This window comes from Salvia miltiorrhiza, unplaced genomic scaffold, assembly GCF_028751815.1.
Source record: "Salvia miltiorrhiza cultivar Shanhuang (shh) unplaced genomic scaffold, IMPLAD_Smil_shh fragScaff_scaffold_8_1, whole genome shotgun sequence".
NCBI classification, from domain to species: Eukaryota; Viridiplantae; Streptophyta; class Magnoliopsida; order Lamiales; family Lamiaceae; genus Salvia; species Salvia miltiorrhiza.
The window spans coordinates 275,258-286,973 of NW_026651489.1; the positions used below are offsets into that span (position 1 = coordinate 275,258).

At 39.2% G+C, this 11,716-nt stretch overlaps 1 protein-coding gene and 1 long non-coding RNA gene across 2 annotated transcripts; both read right to left on the minus strand.

The window, feature by feature from the left end:
* Window positions 1-1,460: 1,460 nt before the first annotated feature.
* On the minus strand, window positions 1,461-2,189 carry LOC131003179 (secreted RxLR effector protein 161-like). Its single transcript, XM_057929661.1, has one exon. It carries the CDS (start codon window positions 2,187-2,189, stop codon window positions 1,461-1,463), a length of 729 nt encoding a protein of 242 aa, XP_057785644.1.
* A 5,318-nt stretch (window positions 2,190-7,507) lies between these two features.
* Window positions 7,508-8,407, minus strand: LOC131003204 (uncharacterized). The gene is made up of 2 exons (XR_009094581.1): window positions 8,115-8,407; window positions 7,508-7,806 (listed from the first exon to the last, which is right to left on the minus strand). It is a non-coding gene; the product is annotated as an uncharacterized LOC131003204 (long non-coding RNA).
* Window positions 8,408-11,716: the final 3,309 nt, after the last annotated feature.

Here is an 11,716-nt window from a genome sequence, read left to right on the forward strand (position 1 = left end):
ATGAAATAGAATATATTACATTTTAATTTTATTTCTATTGCGATTTTGCTATCTTATGTAAATGAAATTTTGAAGAAAAAGAAAGAGTAAAATAAAAAATGTATATATATATATATATATATATATATATATATATATATATATATATATATATATATAGGAATGGGATCATATAGATCCCAATGCTTATAATAGATCCCTAGATCCAAATCTTGATCACACATTTATGACATGTGGCGCATCAAGATGGTGACACGTGGCAAGGATTCCAAGGCAAAATCTGAAGGGGTAAAATTGGAATGTAATTTTTGGATTTAATAATTAAAAAAATATATATTTTTTTTAGATTTTCTCAAAATAGATATATTTTAGATGCATATAGTTTCACACAAAGATGCATAAAGTTTTCACATGAAATGCATAACTTTGAACAGAAAAATGCATTTAATTTTTCCAATTTTGGTATTTTCACCACCCCACCCCATACCACCCCCCAATCCAGCCCACACCACCCCCCAACCCTCCCCATTACCACCCCCAAAAATAGGCATGTTTCACATGCATATAAAATCAAACAAAAATGCATAAAGTTTTCACATAAAAATGCATTAAATTATACAAAAAATGCATTTCATTTTAATAAATCTGGTAGTTTCGCCACCCCACCCCTGCCCCCCCCACCCCCCCACCCCCCACCCCCACCCTCCCCCCCAAAAAAATTTTTTTTTTTTTCAAAAACTGATTTTCTGATTGCTGGCCTACCCCCACCCCCATCCACCCACCCACCCCCCACCCCCCACCCCCCCCCCAAAATTTTTTTTATTTTTTTATTTTTTTCAAAACTGATTTTCAAAAAAAAAAAAAATTTTGGGGGTAGGGTGTGGGGGGTGGGGGGTGGGGGGGTCAGTGGTCAGAAAATCAGTTTTTGAGAAAATAAAAAATAATAAAAAAAAATTTTGTGGGGGGGGGGGTGGGTGGGTGGGGGGTAGGGGTGGGTCAGTGGTCAGAAAATCAGTTTTTAAAAAAATAAATTTTTTTTTTTTGGGGGTGGGGGGGTGTGTTGGAAATATGGAAAATATATATGTGGGAGAATTAATTAATTTGGAGGGATTGATTGGATGGATGACTTTATATTAAAGGTATAATAGTGTTTGGAAATGTGGACGTGTGTGTTAGGAAAAGCAAGGAAATATTTTATTTCTCCACTAATCACTTTTTCTTCACATCACAAATTGAAATGATACAATACATATTTATAGTGTACAATGTCGGTTATTTCTTCAATGACCGACTTAACTTATGGTTTAAAATAGTCTCTAGAATTTTCTTCTAATTTCCTTCACTTAGTAGGTTTTTCTAGAATACTCTATATTTTTCTTTTTCTTTCTTTTATTTTATTTGATTCTAGATTTTTCCTTCTACAAATCAAGTTTAATAATTTATTATTCCAACACTCCCCCTTAAACTTGATTTGTCATTCCGAGCAAACTTCTGAACTTGATAAAGTCTTCATACTTGAGTGGCTTTGTGAAGATGTCTGCAACTTGATCTTGTGATTTCACGTATTCCACTTGAACTTCTTTCTTTGCGATGCATTCTCTGATGTAGTGGAAGCGGGTGTCAATATGCTTACTTCGATTATGAAAAACCGGATTCTTTGAGAGCGCGATTGCTGACTTATTATCCACGCAAATCGTTGTTGGCTCCTTTTGTGGCCATCCAAGCTCTTCCAGTAAACTCCGTAGCCAAACTGCATGGCAAACACTGGATGTAGCAGCCACATATTCAGCTTCACACGTTGATAGCGTGACTATGGGTTGCTTCTTGGACATCCAGGTGAAAGCGGTGTCTCCCATAAAAAATACGAACCCGCTCGTACTCTTCCGATCGTCATTGTCTCCGGCCCAGTCACTATCACTATAGCCAACAAGCTTATAATCATGAGTATTTGAATAGAATAGGCCGTAGTTGAGCGTACCTTTGAGGTAGCGAAGAATTCTCTTTGCCGCCTTAAAATGCGTAGTGGTTGGATTCTCCATATAGCGACTCACGAGTCCTGTCGCATAAAGAATGTCTGGCCTTGTGCAAGTTAAGTACCGTAAACTTCCAACCAAGCTCTTGAACAATGTCGGGTCCACCTTTTCTCCTCCATCATTCTTGGATAATTTTATCCCGCATTCCACTGGCATGTTGATTGCTTTTCAGTCCTCCATCTTGAACTTCTTGAGAATTTCCTTGGCATATCCTTCTTGTGTGATGAAGATCCCATCTTCGAGTTGCTTGACTTCCACGCCGAGGTAGTACGCCATCAGCCCAATGTCTGTCATCTCAAACTCCTTTGACATGGCCTTCTTGAACTCCTCAATCATCTTTGGATTATTTCCTGTGAAAATCAAATCATCTACATACAAGCACACAATTAAGACATCTCTTCCGTTGGCTTTCACGTAGAGAGCATGCTCGTGAGGGCATTTGGTGAAACCATTCTCCTCCAAGTACTTATCGATCCTGCTATTCCATGCCCTTGGTGCTTGCTTTAATCCATATAGGGCCTTCTTTAACTTCAAGACTTTATCTTCTTGCCCTTTTACCTCGTAGCCCATTGGTTGCTTGATATAGACTTCTTTGTCTATATACCCATTCAAGAAGGCTGACTTGACATCCATTTGATAAATCTTCCATCTATTTTGGGCTGCAAGAGAGAGTATTAGTCTAATAGTTTCTAAGCGAGCGACGGGAGCAAATACCTCATCATAATCAATTCCAGCTCTTTGACTATATCCTTTCACGACGAGCCTCGCTTTATATCTTTCCACTTCACCCTTGGAATTCTTCTTAGTTTTATACACCCACTTGACTCCAATGGCCTTGTGCCCTTTTGGTAATGTCACGAGCTCCCATGTATCATTCTTCTTTATGGCTTTGATCTCTTCATCCATCGCAACTCGCCAATTTTCACTATCTGCTGCTTCTTCAAAGCTAACAGGTTCACAGTCAGCAAATAGGCAAAATAAGGTAAGATCTTCTAACCTTTCAGTATCCTCATATATCTCGCCCAAACTCCTTGCTCGTGGTGTGGCTCTTTCATTTAAGAAAGATGGTGGCGAGTCTTCAGTGACTGGCACTGGTGAAGCTGGTGGAGTCACTGGCTCTTGTTGGACTTCTCCAACTTGCTCTTCTGTTTTTTGTTCTTCTAACTGTGGGATATAGGTGAAGTCACCGCTGGAGCTGAAATCCCAGACTCCTTCTTCGTCGAACTCCACATCCCGACTTATCACTGTTTTCTTGGTATTTGGATTGTATAACTTATAGCCTTTAGAGTTACAGTCGTACCCGATAAAGATGAATGCTTCACTTTTGTCATCGAGCTTCTTCCTTCTCTCATCTGGTACATGCACGTAGGCTTTGCTCCCAAATACCTTTAGGTGGGAAATTCCTGGCTTTCTCCCGCTCCAGGCTTCTTGTGGAGTCATTCCCCACACGCTCCTTGTCGGCGATCGGTTGGATAGGTACACTGCGCACGCCACTGCTTCTGCCCAGAACTCCTTAGGCAAATTCTTCGTCTTTAGCATGCTCCTCGCCATCTCCATGATTGTTCTGTTCTTTCTTTCTGCCACTCCATTTTGTTGGGGGGATCTCGGAACTGTCAGGGGCCGTCGAATTCCATTTACTTCGCAAAATTCTAGAAACTCCCTTGACGTGAATTCTCCGCCTCGATCGGACCTCAGGGCCTTGATTTGTTGTCCGCTCTCCTTCTCGACGACAGCTTTAAATTTCTTGAATGCATCAAATACTTCTGACTTCTGCTTCAAGAAATATACCCACGTTTTTCTAGAAAAATCATCAATGAATAGCAGAAAATAATTATTTTTACCCAGGGAGCTTGGATTTATCGGCCCACACACATCAGCATGAATCAACTCCAGTGGCTTTTGAGCTCTTGAGCTTGACTCCTTTGGGAATGGCTTTCTGAACTGCTTCCCGAGTAGACAACCTTCGCAGAGTTGATCGGGATGCTTGATGGATGGTAAACCTCTCACCATCTCCTTCTTTGACAGCAACTCCAAACCGCCAAAATTTAAGTGCCCAAACCGAAGATGCCACAACCAAGACTTATCTTGGTAACACGCTTTCAGGCATTTTGCCATGTCATTTCGAATATTCAATAAGAACATTCTATTTTCAGACATTGGCACCTTGGCAATAAGATTATTTTTGCCATCTCTTATTGAAAGGTTATAATCTCTCATGTGAATATCATAACCTTTCTCTAAGAGTTGTCCCAAACTCAAAATATTATTTTTCATATTGGGCACGTAATAAACATTGGAAATAAATTCGTGATTTCCATTCTTCAAGCGAATTAAAATTTTCCCTTTTCCTTTAACTGGAATTTTAGATTCATCACCAAAGGAAACGTTGCCACTTACCGACTCATCGAGCTCCACAAACATATTTCTTTTCCCGCACATATGATTGCTAGCACCAGTGTCGAGGTACCACGTGTCATCTCTTCCAGCTTCTCCTTTATATGCCAGAAGCACACTACCATTTGCTTCACTCGTGTTCTCGGCATAATTGGCCATTTCTTCAATCCTTACTTTTTCACTTCTGCACTCGGAAGCATAGTGCCCAAATTTATGGCAATTATAACACTTTATTGAAGACTTATCGTACCTCGACTGCGGGTTGCTCCTCCCCCGACCACTTGTAAACTCATTTCTTTCACCACTGTTGACGAAGCCTCCTCGTCCTCGTCCACGTCCACGGCCTCTGCCTCGATCTTGTCTTTGACCACGTCCTCTCCCGAATTGTCCATGGCCATTGCTCGAACCTTCTTCTTTTTCTTTCGGGCTTACTTGCAACTTTAAAAGTTGCTCTGAAATTTCTTGCTTCTTCTTTTGCTTCTCCTCATATGCTTGCAGCGACCCCAACAAGAGATCGATCGTCATCTCCTCCAAATTTTTAGTTTCTTCGATCGTCACCACAATGTGCTCAAACTTTGGGGTTAGTGAGCGCAATATTTTCTCCATAATTCTTACATCCTCCAATTTTTCACCATTTCTTTTCATTTGATTAGACACCGCCAAGACTCTTGAAAAATAATCCGATATCGATTCGGACTCTTTCATATGTAAAGACTCAAACTCTCCTCTTAAAGTTTGAAGTCGTACCTTTTTTACTTGCTCCGCTCCTTTGCACGCGTTCTGGAGCTTCTCCCATGCTTCTTTGGCGGTGCTCGCGTTTGAGATTTTCTCGAAATCGTCGTCCCCCAGCGCTTGATAAATGAGACAGAGAGCCTTCTTGTCTCTCTTTCTCGCGTCTCGCAATCTATCCTTTTGTTGTTGGGATAGTGCGGCCTCGTCCTGCGGCTCCTCGTAGCCGTTCTCCACAATCTCCCAAACGTCGTGGGCTCCCAATAGCGCCTTCATCTTGATACTCCAATTGTCGAAGTTGCTCTTGTTGAGCATGGGGACTTGAAACGATTGTAAATTCGCCATACCACAAGCAGAATCTTGTGGCTCTGATACCACTTTGTTGGAAATATGGAAAATATATATGTGGGAGAATTAATTAATTTGGAGGGATTGATTGGATGGATGACTTTATATTAAAGGTATAATAGTGTTTGGAAATGTGGACGTGTGTGTTAGGAAAAGCAAGGAAATATTTTATTTCTCCACTAATCACTTTTTCTTCACATCACAAATTGAAATGATACAATACATATTTATAGTGTACAATGTCGGTTATTTCTTCAATGACCGACTTAACTTATGGTTTAAAATAGTCTCTAGAATTTTCTTCTAATTTCCTTCACTTAGTAGGTTTTTCTAGAATACTCTATATTTTTCTTTTTCTTTCTTTTATTTTATTTGATTCTAGATTTTTCCTTCTACAAATCAAGTTTAATAATTTATTATTCCAACAGGGTGGGGGGGTAGGGGTGGGTGGGGTGGGGTTCTGGGGTGGGGTGGGGTTCAGGGGTGTGGGGGGTGGGGTGAAATCTTATTCATTTTTATATGAAACTTTATGCATTTTTATATGAAAGTTCATGCATTCTCGTATGAAACTTTATGCATCTAAAATATACCTATTTTGAGAAAATCTATTTTTTTTTTCAATTTCAAAAATTACATTCCAATTTTACCCCTCTCCAGATTTTGCCTTGAAATGCCTTGCCACGTGTCACCATCTTGATGCGCCACATGTCATAAATGTGTGGTCTAGATTTGGATCTACGGATCTATTATAAGCATTGGGATCCACCGGAACCCAACCCTATATATATATATATATATATATATATATATAGGAAAGAGTTCAGCAAGAACATAAATATTTGCAAAGTCTAGAGTCATAATATCGTTCGTTAGATCGATTTTAATCAAGGGCTGAGATTAAAAGCAAATATTAGTATCCCTTAAATTACTCACATCCCTCTCTCCTCTCTCCTCTCTCTCTCTTCCGTCACTTTTCCCTTCTCTCCTCTCTCCTCTCTCATCTCTCATCTCTCTCTCACCCGTCCCTTTTTCCCTCTCTCTCGTCTCTCACACAGAACACACACACACACACAGAAGTTCAGCGTTCAGAAGTTCTGAAGTTCAGCGTTCAGAAGTTCAGAAGTTCAGCCACCACCGCCGATCCAAGACAAGTTCAACACAAGTTCAGAAGTTCAATACCACAAGTTCAACACAAGTTCAACACAAGTTCAGAAGTTCAGAAGTTCAATACCATTCAACACAAGTTCAACACAACTTGATGGCTGAACTTGGGCGGCGCCGAGGAAGGAGGCAGCGCCACCTTTTGTGTGTGTTCTGTGTGTGTGTGTGTGTTCTGTGTGAGAGACGAGAGAGAGGGAAAAAGGGACGGGAGAGAGAGAGAGAGGAGAGAGGAGAGAGGGATGTGAGTGTAACACCCAGCATTTTCACTGCAGTATAGATATATATTTAATATTGTTTTCTATGATTTTAAAGAAGAAAGAGAAGTCTCAATTTTTATGCAAAATCTGAACTTAGTTATTTAACGAGCAGATTATATCGAGATTTTTAAAATCATAGAAGCCCGAGTATTTCATGATTTTAAGGTTGATAGGATTTTATGCAAAAAGCCCAAATTAAATTGTCTCAAGTTTTTATTCACAGCCGAGTAGCTATTTATTTGGGCCAGGAATATTGTCATATAAAAAGAAAACCCAATAGTTATTATTTGGGCCAATGACTTTGTTAACATTGTTAAATATAAAAGAGGCCCAAGCCCATCACTAAATATTAATCAGCCTTATTAGCGCAAATTAGAGTATTAAGATTATTAAGGCATATTAGCTATTGAGTCAACACGTAGCTTCCAACTTTATACTCAGCAGCTTGTAGACCGACTCAATCCAGTACAAATCTGGTGAGTTTCGGCAATTCAATTTTTTCCATTCTGCAATCAAAACACCAACAAGCAATCATCCATCCAAAACACAAATCATCCACAGCTTCTTCCCCAACAATCTTTCACAGCAAAGCAATTCAGGTAGTATTCATTTATACAGTTCAGTAATTCATTCATAGACAGCAGCCAAGAATAACAGAATCAGACAATAGTTACATCTAGTTCTAATTTAAGATACCAAGCAATAAAACTCGATTTTCTTCAGCATCTAGAGTATGCTTCCTGTTTCGAAGAGTTTATGGACTGAATAAATATAAAAAGAAAAAAAAGAACAGATGAAATTCGAATAGCCATAGTGAAACCGAGGCTGCCTTGTCGGGCCGGTGACGTCTTCCGCCAGCGATGTTCACCGAAGAGCATTGATTTCTAAAAGCAAGAGTTTTATGTCAGAAAAACAAATAGAATAGATAGAGAAAAAGAAAAAAGGGATAGAACAGGGAAATGGGGACGGCAACAGCAGCAGCCGCGAGCCACCGCGGCGGAGGCGCGACAGGCGGTGACCGCCGGCGCTGCCCGCGCCACGGCGGTCCGCTGTGGCCGCCAATAGCAAGAGGAGAGAGAGAGAGAGAGAGAGAGAGGTTGAGGGCAGAGAGAGAGAAAGATTGAGACAGAGAGAGGGGTTGAGAGAAGGAGAACGAGAGAGAGAGCGGAGAGAGGGCAGCGAGGGAGCATACCTGAGGCAGGGGTAGCGGTGCGACGGAGACGGCGGTAGTGGTGGCAGAGGCAGCACTCGCCGGAGGGGCGAATTTAAGAGGGGAAACGGAGGCAGAAAACCCTAGAAATTGGGAATCTTAGAATTAGAGAAGGAAATAGGGAATAGAGAGGAAGGAGAAGATGAGGAGCCGGCCTCGCCACGCCGGAGGCGGCGAGAACCGACGATGTTTGCCGAAGGAGACAGAGAGGAGGGAGCGATAGAGAGCATTGCGTGAGGAAAGAAAAAGAGAAATGAGAAAGAGAATTAATTTGCTTTCATGTTATGAAGATTCTAGATTTATTTTGTTTTTAATTCTAATTTTTAAGTGGACTAAGAATAATTGTTTGGGCCAGTAATGTTCATGGGCCAGTTAATTTATTAATTGGACTTTGATAGCTAATCAGATAATGGATTTAATATATATAATTGGGCCTCATTTAATTTAAGTGGCCTAATTATTTAGTTTAAGCCTAATAAATATGTATAAAGGAGTATTAGCTATTAGCTAATAATTAGTTGATTTATTAAATGGCCTAGACATGTAGAATTATTTTAATTAGTGTGAACGGAATTATGATTAACGTCAGAGTTACAATTATCGTAGTTTAAGTTGTATAATATGTTAGTATATTAGTTAGTTTAGTTGATTCAACCCTAGCTCTGCAAAAGATTAAAAGTTTATTGGGATGTTATTTATAGCTAATTCTTCTTATCTAGTTATCCAATCTTATTTTAGAATCTTGCTATTATGAAGGTGACAGTAGCAATGATAGATAAGTGAGCAAGAGTTTCTACACCGTTAAGCGTATCAGGTGGGCTTTCTAAACTCAAAATCTGAAGTGCACACTATTTCATGATGTTTACATGAATAAAGTCATATTAAAGTTATTGACTTGCCAAAACTTTTATGAGCTTGTATGATACCTATCTGGCACCAGAAGTTAATCGAATTCGGATCCTGTTCTATCCAGATGTTAGACAGGATTAGTGTACACAAGGGACCGTGAGCCGATTTAGCATATCGGCCGGCCTAGGACCGTGAGCCGGTTTAGCGTATCGGCCGGTCTAGGTCCGTGAGCTGGTTTAGCATATCGGCCGGTCTAGGACCGTGAGCCGGTTTAGCGTATCGGCCGGTCAGTGACCGTAGAAGGTGGCCACCTTCTCGGCACACAGTTATCATTGCAGATATGGTAGAGTACAAAGAAATATGTCTGCAGACACATATAAAGTTTATGATAATTACAGGGAAGTTTTACAGTTTTGCATGCACAGGTTATTTAAATAAAACTCTTGTGTGATGCTTGAGATGGCAAGTTCAATATATAGCTCTAAGAGCAAGCTTTCAAGTTATTTCAGCATGTGACCATTGAGTGCTTTTGAGTACTCAGCCCTGCATATGTTTTCTAAATGTGCAGGTTAAGTTGTGATGCAGATGGAGGCGAGCAGAGCAAAGCTTTTGATATATAAGTACTAAATTAGGCTCAGGATTTCATGTCTTCATACATGTAATCCACTTAAGTTACTCCGCTGCAACGCTTAATGCGTTTTACTTTATTGATGTGTTGCAAAGATTTCAAACTAATAGCTTACAAAATTATGTCACTTGATACTTAGACAACTTGTCGTTATGTATTGTGAGTTGTCTGCTGTTGAGTTTTAGAACAGATTGTTAATGATTACCAAATATTTTGGTAAATTATTGTTTAAGCAGGTTAGTAATTTTTATTGAGATCTATTTTCTTTTTCATTTTCTTATTTTGTTTTCAGTCACACTTTTTCCCGACTTAACTATTCACTAGCTTAGGTCGGGCTGTGACAAAGCATCAGAAAAAGATTCTAGATACTTCTCTTTCGAACTTGTGCATTCGTTAAAAAGGCGGAAAATTAAGAAAAAAGTTATCGCCTATTTCAAAAATCCAAATCAAATCGACGAGTATCTGCATAAAATTTCTATCGATCTTGAACCTTCTTGAACAACTGTCGAATTTGTTGGATAAGTGTAATTATTTCTTCAATCGTATCAGATCCCAGCACTTTTCCCTCACTTATCTCATCTTAATAGAGTGGGGATCGACATTTCTTTCCACAAAGAGCTCCATATGACGCCATAGCAATTGTTGCCCGAAAACTATTATTATAGGCAAATTCAATGAGTAGCAAAAGCTTTTTCCCAATTCATCCTTCAATCTAGTGCATAATGCGGCTTATGAGTACGCGTGATGCACCTTGAGATGGTCGTCTCCTGCCTGTGCCGACGGGGAATTCGCTCCTTCTGAACTGAGGAAAAGACAAGTCTTATTTGAAAAGAGAGTTTTGGAACCCGGAATCACCCACGATTGCCAGTGTCCCTACCACTAAAGCAGCCACTTCTTCGCTCTAGTACAATAGTCTGCATCACATCTTCCAAGGTCTAAAGATTTCTCTAAAATTGCTCATATGCTACTGAATGAAAGGCTATTTTAAATTTGACCGAATTCCCAAAGTCGAAAGACCATATGAAATCGGTCCTGTGTATCAAAGATGGATTTGGTCGAGCATTGTTGCAAAGTGAAAGAGTTATTGTTAATGGGTCATGAAAACTTAGACCGCAAAAACTGAATTGCTCAACACAACTTTGAACTAGAAACAATAGTATTATGAAACGAGATGTAAAATTGATACACCTCATAAAAATTTAAAATACTTATTCGAGCAAAAAGATCTAAGTATGAGGCAAAAATATAGCTCGAATTAATAAGGGATTATCATCCACGCAAAGCGAATATAGTAGTGGATGCCTTGAGTAGAAAAATTCAAGTTAACTAAGGATTTCTCCTTACCCATGAAGAAACATTCTCATCAAGGATTTGAAAGTTGGATTTACAAATGGTTCTACCACAGCAAACCAGAGAAGTTGTAATTCCAATGTTAACAATAACTCATGATTTGAGAATCAAAATTCTTAAAATAGTTAGAAAAATTACGGGTAAGGAATAGAAGGGATTGAGCTTCTTGGTAAAGCGCTCTTGTTTGAGAAAATATTATGTATGCTCAACAAATAATAGTTGAGAAATGAAATCATAAATGAAGCTCATGTATGCTAGATACTGCATACCCAGGAAACGCAAAAAATATGTCAAGATCTCAAACAAAACTTTAGTGGGAAGAAATGGAAATGAAATATAGCTTTGGTTGTAGAAAAATGTTTGGCTTGCCAACAAGTAAAGGCGCTACCTCAAAACCCTATGGGAAGTTACAACCATTATCTGTATCAACCTTATAAAGCGCATATCGAGATATGTCACAAAAATCTCAAACGCAATCAGCCACGGTTTTTTTTCTGATGTAGTCAAATTTCGAGGACGAAATCTAATGTAGTCAAATTTCGAGGACGAAATTTTTTTAAGGGGGAGAGGATGTAACACCCAGCATTTTCACTGCAGTATAGATATATATTTAATATTGTTTTCTATGATTTTAAAGAAGAAAGAGAAGTCTCAATTTTTATGCAAAATCTGAACTTAGTTATTTAACGAGCAGATTATATCGAGATTTTTAAAATCATAGAAGCCCGAGTATTTCATGATTTTAAGGTTGATAGGA